Raw genomic sequence first — 18,766 nt, 5'->3', positions numbered from 1 at the left:
TTGTTATTTTCAGCTCTCATTGGTTATAACAATTACAAAAATGAATTTTATGGCAAAATAAGATTTACAGAAATATTATGCAACTCACCAATCCACTGAATGGGATCCCAGTTTTATAGTTACTGTCAGCATCAATAAAGGACACCTTACTGATTACATTGGATATAGCAGCCTGGCTGACTGTAGATAACTCAATTCCTGGCAGAAGAATAATTGGAAAGAAATAAGAGATCAGCTTTGGGAAATCATAGGATTCACCATTATTCTAACCTTAACATCTTTGTCAGGGGTGCCCAACCTTTTAAAGAGCTAGGGCGACAGTGCTTAAGTGACTTGATAACCGGTAGTGGGCCACAATGAGCGGAGTGGGCAAATGACAGATCTGTTTCCACTCTGCTTATACAGACATAGCCCACTCTACTCTATGGGCCCTCCCTTCCAATCCACCCAGACTGAAGGGGACAGATCCATTCACAACACTGATGCTCTGGGATGGTGGGTCGAAAATCCATGCCAACTCACCATCTCAGAGCAAGAGGTTGCAGGTCACATCAGAGGGCTGTGTACCACCAGTTGGGCACCCCTGATCTATGTACATTACATGTTCCATTTATAAGCAAGACAGAAGGAAGATGAAAACAGAAGAAGTTTACCAGTCCCATCCTCTGTGATAGAGGCTTCTCCTTTCAGTAGATGCTCCATGTTGTAGTTCCTAATTTTATAGACTGTAGAATTAACCTCTATGGTATCACATCCCGATCTATCCAGCTGTAAGTGAGAGACAGAGAGGAACAAAGTGCTGAATTATTAGTGATCAATTGAAGGACTTTAGGGTTGAAAACATATCTATATAAAGGATCAGTCCACAGAACCAACATTTCATTATAAAGCAAGGAACAAAAATCATTTGTAGAATTCACCTCCGTAACATCTCTAAAATTCATCCCTTTTTAACAGATGAAACCACCAAACTCCTCATTCACTCCCTCGTTATCTCTCGCCTCGACTATTACAATCATGAATGCTGCTGCCAGACTAATCCACCTTACCCCCATTCAGTGTCTGCCAACCCTCTACTCCCATCCCTACACTGGTTCGCAATCGCCCAGTGAATTAAATTCAAAATACTAACTACAACATATAAAGCCATTCACAACTCTGCCCCAAGCTACGTCACAAAACTTGTCTCTAAATTCTCACCCAAATCGTCCTCTCCGCTTTTCTCAAGACCTCCTACTCTTAAGCTCTCTCGTCTCCTCCTCCCATGCTCGGATCCAGGATTTCTCCAGAACCTCTCCCATCCTTTGGAACTCGCTACCTCAACCTGTCTGGCTAGCCCCTACTCTTGCTACCTGCAGACGATCCCTGAAAACTCATCTCTTTGGGGAAGTCTATCACGCCTCCAGCTAATCTTTTACCACTTCCATCAGCCCATTCCCCACAGCTACAATCTTTTGTACCACCTTCTCCACCCTATTATATTGTAAGCTCTTCTGAGCAGGGCCCCTTTAATCCTCTTGCATTATAACTGTATTGTCTCCCTTTTGTATTGTAAAGTGCTGCGTAAACTGTTGGCACTATATAAATCCTGTATAATAATATATTGCAGGTAACACTTCCTTAGATGTCATAGCTGCATAGATTTTTTTTGGGGGGAGGGCTGCTCTCCCTTATATTCACTTATTGATCCTGCCAGGAACATACTTCCTGTCTTAGAGTGACAATGCCCACTGTAGTGTATCTATAAAAGGGGCAGTGCTGTCATCCTAGGCCAGGTATAATTATAAGCAGAGTGCAAGTAGTTTACTGGATTTCTGGCAGGATTAACTTTTTTTTTACACTTATCCAACATACCGTATATAGCAAAATACTTTTTAACAGGATTGAAAGGGGGTGGAAATAAGAGAAGAATTTAGAATTTTCGAATTCCGAATTTTTAAATTCAGAATTTCTGAATTTTAGAATTCCCACATTTTCAAATTTCTGAATTTTGAATTTTCGAAATTCGAAATTTCCAAATTTTCTAATTCCAAATTTCCAACTTTTTGAATTCTGAATTTCTGTATTTTTGAATTCTGAATTTTCGGATTTTTGGAATTATTAAATTCAGAGATTCAGTAAATTGAAAATCTGAAAATTTGAAAATCTGAAAAATAGAAAGAAAGTCAGTAAAATTGAAAATAATTAACTGATAATAACTAACTATTAAACTATAGGTATTGGAATTTCAGGGGTATCCCAGGGGGATTGTGACATGAGCAGTGTGGAGGAGGCGATTGTTTTGAATTATTATTTGCAATGTTTTTTCTGTGATGGACAATCCTACATTTACATCTGCCTCATTTTATATATAAAGTGGATTCATACTTATTTAACTATTTTAGTGAACTTTTAACAGATCCTAAAATGTTTGTATTATTTTAGCCCTGATAATGTTATGGTATTTTTGCTGTGACATATTTCTGCTTTAAGTATTGGAATTTCCTTTCAAATTTGGCTGTTCATGAACATAACGAATACAAATATATCCAAAGTTATGAGTTATCCGAAATAACGAATGCTGCATCTAAACAAATGGAATGGATCAAATTAATAATATATAATAATAATAAAAAGGTTTATTATTATTATTGTCATGTTCCATTCATTTAGATGCAACATTCGTTATTTCAGATAATTTCACTAACAGCCAAATTTGAAAGAAAATTCAAATACCTATAATTTTATATTTATTATTAATTAGTTATTATTTCAGATTTTAAGGTTTTGGAATTTTCAGATTTTCATTCTTTTGAATGTTCGGGTTTTTAATTCTTATTTTTGGATTTTCAAATTTACAATTTTTTGAATATTAGAATCTCCTAAGTTTGAATTTTAGAATTTCCTAATTTTGAATTTTAGAATTTCCAAACTTCCAAATATCTGAATCTCTGAACTTCCAAATTTTTAACTTGCAAAATTTCAGAATTTTCAATTTTCGAATTTCATAAATTGGAAAATTTGAAGTTCAGAATTTCAGAAATTTGGAAATTCGGAATTTCAGAAATTGGAAAGTTCTAAATTTCAGAAATTCAAAATTTCAGAAATTCAAAAAATTCAGAAATTTGGAATTTCGGAAATTGAAAATCTCACTATCCCTGACAGGTAGTGGGAATATGGGGTTGATGTAATAAAGGAGTAGAGCATGTTTACTTTGCAATGTAAATTTTTACTTAGCTGAAATTCACATGGTAAGTAACACTCGACTATATAAAAGGAAAAGTTAAAGCATAATTAAAACAAAAACGCTGACAGAATTTTTAGCAGAATAAACCCTATGGCGGCTCCTGAAACCCATTTAATTATTTTATTTTTTTTGCTACAGAGGTTTCTTTTTTTAGTATTTTTGCTTGTACATGATTGGATGATGGAAGTTAACCCTCTTGGGCATGGAGTTCACCAGAGCTTAACAGGTTGCCACTGGTATCCTCTTCCACTCCTCCATGATGACATCAAGGAGCTGCTGGATGTTAGAGACCTTGTGTTCCTCCACCATCCTTTGAGGATGCTCCACAGATGTTCAATAGAGTTTAGGTCTGGAGACGTATTTGGCCAGTCCATCACCTTTACCCTCAGCTGCAAGGCAGTGGTTGTCTTAGAGGTGTGTTTGGGGTCATTATCATGTTGGAATACTGCCCTGGGGCCCAGTCTCTTAAGGGATGGGATCATGTTATGCTTCAATATGTCACAGTACATGTTGGAATTCATGGTTCCATCAATAAACTGTAGCTCCCCAGTTCCGGCAACACTCATGCTTGACTGTAGGCAAGACACACTTGTCTTTGTACTCCTCACCTGGTTGCCACCGCAAACGCTTGACACCATCAGAAACCAATACATTTATATTGGTCTCATCAGACCACACGTCATGGTTCCAGTAATCCATGTCCTTAGTCTGCTTGTCTTTAGCCAACTGTGTGTGGCATATGGTCTAATCACTGACACGCTGATCCCCCTACCCCTTCAACCTCGGCAGCACTCATCCATCTATTTCCCAAAGGCAACCTCTGGATATGACGCTGAGCATGTGCACTCAACTTTTTTGGTCTACCAGGGTGAGGCCTGTTCTGAGTGTTCTTAGGGTTCAAGATGTTATGTCCTTCATGGTTCCTTTGTCAAAGTCCAAACTCAAAATGTCTCCAAATCTTTCCAGCTTCTGGAAGCCAAGTCTTGCTCTTCTCTTCCAAAACACAGCCCCTCGGTCCAATCACATGCTTCTTTCCAAAGTCCCCAAGCCCCTCCTTCCAACTTCCTGTATACACCATCTTCCTATCCTCTGCTCAGCTCCAAACCCTTTCAGCTTGTTTATCATATCAAATAAGGGGGGGGGGGGGGCCCTGACTTCCTTTGAAAACATATGGTCTTAAAAATATATCTAACTCCATATTATGGCTATCAAGTCACTAATAATAGTCATGGCAACACAGGCAGTCAGTTGCTGAATGAAAGCTCAATGAAATACCGAGAGTGCTCATCAGCACCCTTGTAGTTCGTTGAACACTAAAAGCTGACTGCCGCAAAGGGTGTTGGTACTTGGAGTTTTCACATTCACAGGAAGCTGTGAATGATGCGTCCTGGCTGGCAGAGCAGATTGTGAAGACCCCCCCCCCCCCTCGCTTGCTGTCAAAACAGGGAGCGGGAAACATGTTATACCCTGAATGTATGTAACATGTTATAAAAGGAGAACTTCTCCTTTAACCACTTTCAGACCTGACCATTTTGCTGGCTTACGACCCGACCACTTTTTGCAATTCGGCACTGAGTCGCTTTAAGTGACAATAGCGCGGTCGTGCGACGTGGCTCCCAAACAAAATTGACATCCTTTTTTCCCACAAATAGAGCTTTCTTTTGGTGGTATTTGATCACCTCTGTGGTTTTTATGCGCTATAAACAAAAATAGAGCGACAATTTTGAAAAAAACGCATTATTTTTTTTCTTTTTGTTATTATAAATATTCCCCAAAAATATATAAAAAAATGTTTTCCCTCAGTTTAGGCCGATACGAATTCTTATACATATTTTTTGGTAAAAAAAATCGCAATAAGCGATTATTGATTGGTTTGTGCAAAAGTTATAGCGTTTACAAAATAGGGGATAGTTTTATGGCATTTTTATTAATATTTTTTTTTTTACTAGTAATGGCGGTGATCAGCGATTTTTATTGTGACTGCGACATTATGGCGGATGCATTGGACATTTTTTACACATTTTTGGGACCATTGTCAGTTATACAGCAATCACTGCTATACAAATGCAGTGATTCCTGTGTAAATGACACTGGCAGTGAAGGGGTTAACCAGTGGGTGGCAGTGGGGTTAAGTGTTCCTAGGGGCGTGTTACTAACTGTGGGGGGCTGGGCTTTGTTTTAGTGAACACTGATCTCTGCTCCAATCACATGGAGCAGAGATCAGCATCACTTGTTGCTAGGCAGAACGGGGAGATGCTGTTTACAACGACATCTCCTCGTTCAGCTGCCCCGTGAGACAATCCCGGGTATGTCCGCGACGATTGAGTCCACCTGCCATCGGTCGGGACCCCCCTGAGTCCGGTCGTGGGTCCCGACCGATGGCAGGGCGGCATTTAAAACTGGACGTACCTGTATGCCAATATGCCTGCCCGTGCCATTCTGTCGACGTACATTGGCGTGCGCCGGTCGGGAAGTGGTTAAACTGGCTAAAAACTAGCAGAATTTTGTTACAAATTGTTTAATTTAAGAGCGTTATTGCAATTTTCTAATCATTAGCGGAGTCAATTTCAATTCCACTGAGGAGAAAATTCGAAGGAGCAGGAAGAAACAAACAGATTTCTAAGAGTGTATGTGGTTTTCATTCGATAAAATCCAGTCAATCCAAAATTGAATGGTAAAATACTGTTTAATTATTTAATTATTTTGCTTACACATGAAAGGTTATTCTTGAATTTTTACAATGTTCACTAAGCCAAGTGAAAATTTGAAACATGAACAGCCTAATTTGCCTTTAGTAAATCAACCCCTTTGAACTCAATGTACAAAATATGTCCATAACAGATTATGAATCTGTTGAACTACTTAAAACACAGCGGCGACAGCGACGATAGAAGACCGGGCCAACGCTTGTAAAAGAGCTAGAAGAAGGCGCGGAGGCCCGGCAAGAAGAACCGAAGAGGGGGGACAAGACCCCCGAAGAGGGGGACAAGACCCCCGAAGTCAGAAGAAGACCCCCGAGTGGCGACGAAGAAGAAAGCCGGGCTCCTCCGTTAGTAAAAGAGCAGAAGATAGCGGAGGAGACTGGTGAGGAGACCCCCCAAGACGGAAGAAGACCCCTGGAGCTGTGCAATAAATTATTTTTAACCCTTGTGTGTTGTGGGTTTTTTTTCACAGGTGATGGGAAGGGGTACATTGTACCCCATACTCATTCATATAGAGTGGGGGGCCGGGATCCGGGGGCCCCCTTATTAAAGGGGGCTCCTGGATTCCGATAAGTCCCCCACCCACAGACCCCGACGACCAACGGCCAGGGTTGTTGGGAAGAGGCCCTCATCCTCATCAACATGGGGGCAAGGTGCTTTGGGGTGAGGGGGACATGCACCCCCCATGTTGAGGGCATATGGCCTGGTACGGCTCAGGAGGAGGGTGGGGTGCTCGCTCGTCCCCACCCCCTTTCCTAACTGGCCAGGTAGCGTGCTCAGATAAGGGTCTGATATGGACTTAGGGGGGGACCCCATGCCATTTTTTCGGTGTAGGGCTTCCCTTTTAAGTCCATACCAGGTGACGGGGCCAGTGATGCTTTCTTCACTAGTCCCAGCTACCTGGAGCCACACTCAAAATTTGTGGATTTTTCTCCGTGCGAGAAAAGTCCATTCATTTCAAAAGTACGGCGGACTAGCACACACACGGCCGTATTTTGGTGCAAAACTACTTTCTAAGTCCGCTGGACTTTTGCATAAAAAATGTCTGCCGGAGCCCACACACGGGCGGACTTTTCCACCGGATTGTTTGATTGCATGTACGCGGCATATGACTAGCCTTAGAAAAGTTTGTCAGAATGTAAAACTCTGAGATCAACAACATTTTTCCTATAGCACATTGACACTTTCAAATTATGTATAGTTTATTTGGACTGGGAGTCTGTGTCCTCTTACAAAAGATCATATGCTTTACAGATTATCTTTAAAATTGTAAGAGGCTCCCCAGTTTGTTATTCATTGTCCAGTTCAGATCTAGCTGCCATTCTGTGGCACCTACCTTTCCACTGAATTTAACACAGATCTTGTACTTGGTTTGTATCCCATGTCTCCACCCATATGAATAATATTGTTGGCACACAGTGGCTGTATAGTTTCCTTGAACTGGCTTCCCATAAGTGTATCTAAAAGATATAACAAAGCATTATTTAGAAAATCGTATGTCATGTGATTTCTTTCTTCCAGTCAACTAAGCAGTATCCGCATTAACCAGAATTTGGTGTCTTCTATGTATCCATTCATCCTTATTGGAGTTCAGACTCACCTTCCACATACGTGAAGTGGGAACTGCTCACTGTTAAACATAACAACCTTGGGGAACCGAAGAGTAACTTCAAACTTTGGAAGAACTGTAGAGGAACATTTGAGTTGGTGATGACTACTGATAAGTAAACCAATCTGTGCAAATTACAATATGAGTCAAACTGAAACAACAAGCTTTAAGCTGACATTTGGGGATAATAAGTAATTGAATGTATCACAGTTTAGTGCATTTTGGATATGTGTTGTGATGTTGGCAGACATCTTTATTGAGCCTGAAAACAACTTGACCGTCTCCTTCACCAACTAATAATCAGGGGAGAAAAACATTTTCTTCACTAAAGCACTGTGTGTAAACCACACACTACTATGTTTTCCCATGAAATAGTTTTACCTTTTTTGCATTTAGTGAAAATCTTCCTTTTGGCACACCGATATAGTCACAGTAAAATTCTGAGGATCATATACAGTACCTACTCTACTATACAATATAAATATATTTTATTTGTTTTGAAAGTCCCTTGTTTTTTATACCATGAGCCCTTGTACACACGGTCGGACATTCTGACAACCAAATCCGTTGGATTTTGTCCGACGGATTTTGTCCGAAACTGTTGCATACACACAGTTGAACAAAGTTGTCAGAAAATCTGATTGTACATAAAGTGATGACATTATTTTGTTACAACGGGACACTACGTACAGGCTAGTAGCCAATAGCTTTGGGCTAGGAATTTGATCTGAGCATGCATGGCACTTTGTCCGTCGGAGTAGGCTACACATGATCGGAGTATGTCCAATTGGAACATTTTGTCAGAAAATTTTACAGACAAGTTGGAAAACTTGGTCCGTCGGATACTCCAACGGAAATAGTCTGATTGAGACCACACACAGTCGGATTATCCAACAAAACGGTCCGATAGGACACATTCCGTCGGAATCTCCAACCGTGTGTACAAGGGCTGACACGTTTCTGGCTTACACTGGATGTTCCTCAATTCTTTAATAATTAAATGTTTTATGTTTGTGTTGGAGGTCCCTCATTTCTTTATGAAATAAATATTTTTTGCTTGTGTTGGAGGTCCCCTATTTGATTATGGCATGAATATTTCTTGCTTGCTTTGGAAGGGAATGAGGAAGAAACATTACGTCCTAAAGAAACAAGGGACTTTCAACATAAAAATTTCATTATGACATGAATATGTCTTGCTTGAGTTGGAAGTCCCTCATTTGTGGAGGACATAACTATTTCTTGCTTGGATTGGAAGTCCCACATTTCTATATGTCACATTGATACATGACTGGGTGGCATATGCTGGGGTTCTTTCAATAAAGTGGCTTTAATTAATTCATCCTTACACTTCAGAGATTGCACGAAAGGAAAATCTACAGCAAACTACTTTGCAAAGCATCAAACAGACTTCAGGTGAACTTGTTTCCCCATTTAGATTTTCCTCCTTTCTATAACATGCGCTCTCTACTTCTCCTTCTCACAGTTGTGTTCTCTCCTTAAATTCTGTTTCCTTCTCCTCTCTTCTCCACCCTACAGCCTGTATATATCACTCTCACTTTTGACTTCTCCTTATTACTGCCCTCATCACCTCTTCCTAATTCTAAACCCACATGCCAATAAGACCTCCAGGGTAATGAGGCATGTCCCTTCATATAAATCCTTGCCCATAGTGCCTCCCTCACCCTTTTGTTGCTTCTCCTAACTTTTGGACATATATCACCAAACACTGGGCCCCCATCATTTAACTGTACCCAATGCACCCATCACCCTGCACCCTCTGGTAGCAGCCGCAATCCACACACATTTAATTTCCATTCCTCTTCTTCCCAAAACCAGCCTCCTCTTCTCCTTCACCTTTTGGAATGGCCGCTCTGCATGCAACAAACTCACCTCTGTCTTTGACCTCTTTATCTCTAACTCCTTTAATCTACTGTTGTTACCAAAATCTGGCTTCAGTAATCCAACACTGCTTAGCCTTCTCCGGACTTACGGGGGGTGGGGGGGTTGCTAGGTGTAATCCTGGACACTAAACTATCCTTTCAGTCCCATATACAATCACTGTCCAAAGCCTGCCACCTCAATCAATCTCTGCAATGTCTCCAAAATATGCCCCTTCCTAACCAATGACACCACAAAGCTTCTAAATCACTCTCTTCCTATCTCTCGCCTCAACTACTGCAACTCCCTCCACATTCAATTACCTTTACATAGGCTTTCACCCCTTCAGTCCATCAAGAATTCTGCTGCCATACTCATTCCCTTTACCAACTGTTTAGTGTCTGCTATCCCCCCCCCCCCCCCCCCAAACCCTTTCATTGGCTTCCACTCACCCAGCAAATACAATTAAAATGACTAACAATAACTTAAAAGCCATCTACAATTCTACCCAGCTATATCACTAACCCATCCTCAAATAGTAACAAAACCACTCTCTTCATTCCTTTTAAGACCTCCTGCTCTCTAGCTCCCTTGTTATCACCTCCAATGCTTGCTTCCAGGACTCCTGAGCCTCTCCCATGAAACTTCCTACCCCAATCTGCAAGACTATCTCTTACTATGTCCACTTTTAGATGATCCCTGAAAATCCTTTTCTTCAGAGAAGCCTAACCGGCTTCCACCTAACAACTGTATTTTCACTTTCTCCATTAGCTCATCTCCCACAGTTAATTCCCTTTGTATCACTTGACCATCCTGTTTAGATTGTAAACTCTAATGCGCAGGGCCCTCAGATTCCTCCTGTATTGAACTGTATTGTAACTGTACTGTCTTTCTCATGTTGTAAAGTGATACGCAAATTCTTGATGCTATATAAATCCTAAAAAATAATAATAATAAAAACTATTTTTGCTTGCGTTGGAAGTCCCTATATTTCTGGTTTGCATTGCCAGTCCAAAATTTCTTAATGACATAAATATTTTTTTTGCCTGTGTTGGAAATCCCTCCTTTTTTTATGGTATAAACATTTTTGTTGAAAGTGCCTCATTTTTATAACATACAAATTAAAATGACAAAACAGCATACTCCCATACAAGGAAAGCTTTTAAAATGCATAATTACCCATTTTGAAAATGTGTGATTCACAGGGCTAAGCTTTGACCTCGGTTTGTGATTGTGAAATTTGAGAATCACCAACAGATGAAGGTTTTAATAATTCACTGACTTCTAGAGATAATGACATAACCCAATAGTAATATATACACAGAGTTGTAGGAAAATTCCTCACCATATTCCTCCACAGAGATGGTATGAACTGTGTCCTTCACCCGGATGGAGTATTCTCCAAGTGTAGGCTCAGAGGAGAGTGGAAGAGAGAGCTCAGCCATTCCATGACTGAGGCTCACATTCAGCCACTGGCCAATACGATTCTTTCCTGGGTCCTTAAAAGAAGACATGGGTTACTTTTAATTTCTTCTATTAAAACTCCTAGTTCTAAGACCACGCTGTCCTGACTTGATGGTTAGCAACACTGAATCATGGGAGATGAAGTTTGGGGAATAAACTTTATCATGGCAGTTAATTGGCTATTGGACTACAATTCCCAATGTGAGCCGGGTATAAAGAAAGAAAGCTGTATTTTCACAGAATGAATACCGCAGGATTTCCTATTTGCTGTGAGGAGATCGATGTGTGTAGATCACTGCTCCTCTGTGCATATCAGCCTGCTACAAGCCTGCGGCTGTGTGCTGGGGACCAGAGTCAGGCAGATCCAGAAGTGAACTGGCATCTGAACAGCGGGACATCTGTTGCTGTATCAGTGGGACTGGTGAGAGGAAACTGGTGCCATTTCCTGTTGCTGCTAGCAGAGACAGAGCTCATAGGGACTGGCCATCTAACTGGCAGCATTACTTACTGCATGCAGACTTTACTGGGACTATACACATGTGCACCAACATAAAGACTGGGCCCCAACACTAGCTGGCTGAAGAACTGGGGCTAAAGACTGTTTACTCAGATAGCTGCTTCACAAAAATATTGCCTATTGTTCATAGTAAGAGATACCACTTTAATGAGTCTTAAATCTCAGCACTGCCATTCATATAGAGTGCAACCTAAAATGGATATAGCCTACTGTTTACAGAGGAGATATCACTGTTTTCTAATGCCATTACTTATTGCTGATATTATGGATTGCCAGGTGTACTCTGATTTAGCTGTACAGAACTTGATTTTCTATGCTGCTATAGACTAGTAAACATATAGTCAAGTGAACTGTGATTGACCTAATCCTTTACTTGGTCATTTATGTACATACTGCTATTTACAGAAACCCGTAACAATAAATTGGGTTAATTTGCCACTAAGCAGCCTGATGTTTGTTTCTTTATACTGAACCTTAGTTGTGTGCAGGATATCTGTATTTGTGCTCCCAGTGGCAGTGCAATATTCATTTGCTTAACCTGGTGCGTCAGTAGGACTGGGGTCATTCTCAGAGTTGCGGCCGAAGAACAGAGAATGAAGCGGCTCCTGCAGGGGTAGCGTTTTACTGATTTGTGGTATTACCTATAGGGCATATTGTTGGGATTTCTTATATGCATTATATATGGGGTCAGATATTTCTTTTATTTGTGTGTTACACATTTTCTTTAACCTCATTTTAGCCTAAAGTGACTGACATAGATTTTAAATATGGTGACCATATTATTATCGTAAAGCCTCAAAGATCAAAATGCACTAGTACTAAAGCAAAAGCACAAGTTATTCCACCTCTTTTTTGAAACATCTTTGACTATGCAGCTCTGACACAAACATAGAGAAACAAAAACTATAACTTTTACTGACTACCAGGGCCGGGACAAGGGGTGGGCAGAAGGGACGCCTGCCCTGGGCACTGTGGTATCATGTGAGGGGGGTGAGGGGGGGCATCACAAGGAGGTGAGGGGAGGAGATTTGTGTTAGGAGGGGGACTAGAACTGTTTTAGGAGTGAAAATTTGGGGAGGTGTGATAGGAGTGGTGATTTGAGGGTATTTGTGTTGGGAGGGGGATGGGGGAAGAAGATTTGTGCTAAAAGGGGTAATTTTGGGAGATTTGTACTAGAAAAGGTAATATGGTGAGGGGGAGGTTATTTTTTTGGGGGTGGTATTTGTGCTAGCAGAGATGATTGGGGGTATTTGGGCTAAGAGTGGAAATGGGGGGGGGGGTTGTGATAGGTTGGGTGATTGGGGAGAATTTGTGTCAGGAATGGGATTTGGATTGGGGGTGAGGAATTGTGTTCAGAGAGAACATTTGAGGGGTAGAGGAATTGTACTAGCAGGGGGGGGATTATATTTGTGGGGTGGATTTATGCAGGCGGCATATGGGGAAAGAGATAATTTGAGCTGGAGGGGTTGGGTAGGGCAAAGATGCTTGCTGGGAAGGGGATTTCAGCAGGGGGCAGATTTGTATTGGGAGGAGGTGGAATTTATGCTTAGGGGGTAAGGATGCTGATTAGTTCTCAATTTTAATTTTTATTTTTTTCTTTGGGGAGGTTGCTGACATATAATGCTCATGGGGGGGACGCAATTTGGCATGTTCGCCCTGGGCTTAGAATGACCCTGTCCCGGCACTGCTGACTACATGTTCGAAAAACAAGTAAACACAAATTCGGAGATAGCATTAACATAAAAGAATGAAATCCTAAATTTAAAATATCATAATGCTATTATTTTTTACTTAAATATGAGTTAAATATTTTACCTGCAGTTCTACGACTGGAAGCTAAAAAAAAAAGAAAGACAAAAGAAAGATATTTAAAATTCTGACTACAAATTTTAACTCCTATTTGCATTAGCCTTTTTTATAGGTAACTGATTTCTTTAAGGTTGTAATATTATTTTATTAATATGGTTTTCATTATTTTAATAACTATAAACTGCTTTTATTTATTTTTTTTACATTTTATTGGGAGTAACTTAATATTATGAGTTAATTTATCCTTTTTACTGAAGATTCACACAATGTTCACCCAATTTCAAAAATGTTCTAATTAGATCTAATATGTAAAATGTGTGACCATGGGTGAAAGTTGTGTGAAGCTTGGATGAAATAAAATAGAGCTTTGTGTCTGCCAGTAGTTTCAACTATTTTTCCTTTATTTCTAAAAGAAATGTTGGACTAAATTCAAAGCAAACCCGTGCTTTGTCCATTCAGTGTAGACATGTGCACTGCTGAAAAATGTGTTCTTTTTAGTTTCATTCGTCTTTATTTTTATTTTATTTTTCCTTTTTGGGGGACATTCGTTATGGTTGCAATTTGTTAATGTGTAAGTGCATAAATTAGAAAAGTTCTAAATTCATAAATTTGTAAATTAAAAAATTCATCACTCACTGATCCGCTGATTTTTTCAGACCGATTTTGGGCCAAAACTTGTGTTGCATACACACGGTCGCACAAAGTTGGCAGAAAATCCGATCGTTCTGAACGTGGTGACATAAAACACGTACAACGGGACTATAAACGGGCCAGTAGCCAATAGCTTTCATCTCTTAATTTATTCTGAGCATGCGTGGCACTTTGTCCGTCTGGAATTGTCTACACACGATCGGAATTTAAACGTTCGGATTTTGTTGACGGAACATTTTAGATCCAGCTCTCAAACTTTGTGTGTCGGATATTCCGAAGGGAAAAAGTCAGATGAAGCCCACACACGATTGGATTTTCTGACAACAAGCTCCGATCGCACTTTTTCCACCGGAAAGTCGGACTGTGTGTACAGGGCATTAGTGTCATAGTTACCAGAAGAGTTGCCTTAGGTTAGGGTATCACTTATTGTTGAGAGTTTGATCAAATCTTTCCCAACATAATGTGTCTCAGTGCTGCAGGAAATTGGGTCTATGTTTATGAAAATAGTGACTAAAAGTCCAGAAGCCCCGAGCAGATGATGACTGCTTTTGCTGTCAGTTACCTGGTGCTGCTGCTTTTATTCTAACTGTTTCCTTCTAAATACAGGTTTACTTTAAACTGTCATCTAATACTTTTTCTTGGACGAATTAAAAAGCAAACCTTACATACTTACCACAATGTCTTTGGGTTGAAGATCTTCATTTATAGATAGAATTCTGAACTTAACTGCAAAATACAAATTTAATATGTTGTTTTTATGCTTTCCTTCTAATCTTAGAGGGTTTTTTTATTAATGTATTAAAAAAGTTCTGTTTTGTATCTTAGATCTTTAAATAACGCAATTCTATGTATAATTTGTAATTATACATGTACAGCCATATTTGCATTATATATATATATAGATATATATATATATGCAGTCTTTGCTTCCCACTTTGCAGTGCTTTGTGCTTCATTACTCCTGTCCATGAGGCACGTCTACGAGTTGGTCAATTCTATAAAAACAATGCTCTCCCCATGTAACTGATAATTGTATAACAGAAGTTCAGCAGTTAAGCCTTGTACACATGGGCAGAATGTCAGGGGACATTTGCCGGTTAAAAAACCCACCAAAAAAACGGTCGTCATTCTGCCAAAAGTGCAGTGCTTTAAAATTAAAATTAGTTGATACAGATGTGCATGTACTAAAACTGGATATTAAAATGCAAAAGTACAAATATTAACCATGATTCTTAACATTAATCATGCAAAATCAATACAGTGCACAACATAAATTATGAAATTAAAATCCAATACATCATGAAATGCACAAGATACACATATCTATATAATTCAGTGACTTGAGTTCATGGATTAAGATGTGGAATTCCCTTCCAGGCAGTGGTCTCCGTGGGGGGCATCGATAGTTTCAAGAAACTATTAGATAAGCACCTGAACGAACACAACATACAGGGATATGCAATGTGATACTGATGTAGCGGATGACATTTGGGATCAAATGTCACACACATTGTAAATTTAGTTTTTGGTCTCAGGACAATAAAGGTTCTGAGGGTTAATTATGTAGGTAGGCCTTAACACCAGTCTGGCCAGGCTATGTTTGAAGGTTCTGCCTGGTCATGTGAACGGTGAGGGTCACATGACAGGCCAGAATCAAGTCTGGTTGGATGTTTGGGTATCGGTCCTCTCTGAGCCAATCAGCGGGAGTGCCGGGGCCCCCTGTGGAGTCTGGGAGGGGGTACTTAAGCGGGTGTGGGTCTCGTGTTCGGGGTTTCCGGAGTTGTTCAAGAGACCCGTGTGGTCTAGTCTGGTTCCAGGACCAGGGTAGCAGAAAAATTGGGCTGACGGCACTGGTGCTGGTGCCACCACACTGCAACCTCTCCCATATACTCTAGTTTTATTGCAGGAATTAGCCCTGCTGCAAAGCATTGCATCAAAAATTGTAATTAAATGCCCCTGTTAAACAGGGGCAGAAAAATTGGGCCTTAGGCACTGGTGCTGGTGCCACGAAAACTGCAACCTCTCCCATATACTCTAGTTTTATTGCAGGAATTAGCCCTGCTGCAAAGCATTGCATCAAAAATTGTAATTAAACGCCCCTGTTAAACAGGGGCACAAAAATTGGGCTGATGGCATCACCCAGAACCAGAAATGTTCTTCCAACATATCAGCGGAGGAGGAAGAGGATAGACAATCAACATAACAGGACAGTCACTCAGCATCAGCATAGGCAGTCTTGAAGGGATGTGATATTTCAAAAAAAATTATTCGGTTACATCAGCTTCAGGTGCTTGGTAGCTGTGGGTTATCCAAGACTGATTCATCTTGATGAAGGTCAGTAGATCAACTGATTCAGTGGACAGGCGCACCCTGTGATCGGTAACAAAGCCACCAGCAGCACTGAAGGTGCGTTCCGAAAGAATGCTGGATGCAGGACAGGCCAGTAGCTCAATTGCATACTGTGCAAGCTCTGGCCAGTGATCCATCCTCAAGACCCAGTAAGCCAGAGGATTTTCGGTGGGAAAGGTGTCCAAGTCTGACCTTGCCCCTAGGTATTCCTGCACCATGTAAATCAGACACTGGCGATGGTTGCTGGAATCGATCATACCTTGGGGCTGCGGACTAAAAAATTGTCTGAAAGCATCAGTCAGACGGCCACCTTCTCCACCGCTCCTTCTGACCGATGCCTCTGCAACACGTTGTCCAGGACCAGAAGTTTGTAACCTCCCAATCTCTGGGAACGCGTTGCACAGACCTTTCTGCAAGGCCTCCCGGAGATGTCTCATCCTCTGCTCCCTCTGCAATGGCAAGATAAGGTCTGCAACCTTACCCTTGTACCGTGGATCAAGGAGAGTGGCCAGCCAGTAATGGTCCCTCTCCTTGATCCGAAGAATACGAGGATCCTTCTGCAGGCTTTGCAGGATCAGGGAGGCCATGCAGCATAGGTTAGCTGAGGCATTCAGTCCGGAGTCCTCTGGGTCACTAAGGACAACATGATCCGCAGCTACCTCCTCCCAGCCACGTACAAGTCCACGGGTTTCTTGGGACTGTAAATCATCCCTACAAGACTGCTGCTGCTGCTGATGCTGAGTGCCAGCCTCCACCTCCATGCTGACACAATCATCCTCCTTCTCCTCTTCCTCCTCCTCATCCTCTTCCTGTGTGATGGGTGGCACAGCAGGAACACTGTCTGGATAAAGGGGGCCTTGAGAGGCAAGGAAGTCCTCCTCTTCCTGCCTCTGTTCTGCCTCAAGTGCCCTGTCCATTATTCCACGCAGCGTATGCTCCAAGACAAGGAGGTACAGTGTCACTGATGCATGCACTGTCACTGCTCACCATCCTTGTGGCCTCCTCAAACGGTGACAGGACAGTGCATGCATCCCTGATCATGCCCCACTGGCGTGGTGAGAAAAAACCAAGCTCCCCTGACCCTGTCCTGGTGCCGTAGTCGCACAGGTGCTCATTGATGGCCCTCTTCTGCATGTGCAGCCGCTGCAGCATGGGCAACGTTGAGTTCCACCTGGTGGGCATGTCACATATAAGGCGGTTCTTGGGCAGGTTCAACTCCTTTTGGAGCTCAGCCAGCCAAGCACAGGCATTAAATGATCGGCGGAAATGGACACAGACTTTCCTGTCCTGCTTCAGGACATCCTGTAAGCCTGGATACCTGCCCAAGAACCGCTGCACCACCAGGTTAAGGACGTGAGCTACACAGGGCACATGGGTCAGTTGTCCCTGTCGGAGGGCGGAGAGGAGGTTGGTGTCATTGTCACAAACCACCATTCCTGGCTTAAGCTGGCGTGGCGTCAACCACCTCTCGGCCTGCCCCTGCAGAGCTGACAAAACATCCGCCCCAGTGTGGCTCCTGTCCCCCAAACAAACCAGCGCAAGCACGGCATGGCATTGTTTTGCCTGCGTACTTGCGTAGCCCCTGGAACGCCTACGGAGCACCACTGGTTCTGAGGACAGAGCACTGGAAGAGGCCATGGAGGAAGAAGAAGAGGAGGGGGTGGAGGAGAGAGGTGTGTCACAACCAATAGTAGCATTTTGGAGGCATGGTGGCGGAACAACCTCCAACACTACTGCACCTTGTCCTGCATCTTTCCCAGCTGCCAGAAGAGTGACCCAATGGGCCGTGAAAGACAGGAAATGTCCCTGTCCATGCTTGCTGGACCATGAGTCAGCAGTAATATGCACCTTACCGCTGACCGCCCTGTCCAGCGAGGCAAGGACATTGCCTTCCACATGCCGGTAGAGAGCCGGAATCGCCTTACGTGAGAAAAAGTGGCGTTTGGGGACCTGCCACTGAGGAACTGCACATTGTACAAACTCACGGAGGGGGGCCGAGTCTACCAACTGAAAAGGCAGCAGTTGAAGTGCTAGCAATTTAGCCAAGCTAGCATTCAACCGCTGGGCATGTGGATGGCTGGGAGTGAACTTCTTTTGCCGGTCCAGCAGCTGGGGCAGGGACATTTGCCTGCTATAATCGGACATGGGTGTACTGCTAGCAGAGTGCCCAGAAGCACTTGGCTGTGACACACCTAATTCTACACCTTCATTCCTCTCAGAGCAGGTTTCAGAGAGGACTGAAGGTCTAGTGGGGTTGGAGATGCCAGCTGATGAGGAGCAAGGAGAGGTCCGCTTTGTTCTTTGGTGTGGGTCTTTGAGGTACGCTTGCCAACAAGCTGCATGGCAGGTCAACATATGTCTGGTCAAGCATGTGGTGCCCAAGCGGCTGATGTTTTGGCCACGTGAGATACGCTTGAGACACATGTTGTAAATAGCAGCGGTGCGATCTGATGCACTCGTCTCAAAAAAGGCCCACACCAAAGAACTTTTAGAATAATGCGCAGAGGCAGCTCCCTGCACAGGCGGAGCTCTGCGGTGTGATTCAGTCGGTGTGCTGCCCC

General features: G+C 42.2%; 1 protein-coding gene across 2 annotated transcripts in view; it reads right to left on the bottom strand.

Moving 5' to 3' along the window:
- The window catches only part of LOC143930921 (alpha-2-macroglobulin-like), a 174,619-nt gene that overhangs the window by 122,917 nt on the left and 32,936 nt on the right, over positions 1-18,766 (bottom strand). For both annotated transcript variants that reach the window (XM_077455612.1, XM_077455613.1), the window contains 7 exons: positions 14,530-14,582; positions 13,212-13,232; positions 10,761-10,914; positions 7,529-7,613; positions 7,265-7,388; positions 654-768; positions 89-198 (listed from right to left, as the gene is read on the bottom strand). In XM_077455612.1, coding sequence (XP_077311738.1) covers positions 89-198; positions 654-768; positions 7,265-7,388; positions 7,529-7,613; positions 10,761-10,914; positions 13,212-13,232; positions 14,530-14,582 — 662 coding nt within the window. The remainder of the gene's footprint in view (positions 1-88; positions 199-653; positions 769-7,264; positions 7,389-7,528; positions 7,614-10,760; positions 10,915-13,211; positions 13,233-14,529; positions 14,583-18,766) is intronic.

The sequence above is a fragment of the Lithobates pipiens genome, unplaced genomic scaffold (assembly GCF_037356315.1).
Source record: "Lithobates pipiens isolate NorthernLeopardFrog02 unplaced genomic scaffold, aLitPip1_a1.2 Scaffold_25, whole genome shotgun sequence".
NCBI lineage: Eukaryota > Metazoa > Chordata > Amphibia > Anura > Ranidae > Lithobates > Lithobates pipiens.
The sequence above is the reverse complement of the archived record's forward strand: the minus strand, read 5'-3'. Positions and strand labels throughout refer to the sequence as shown.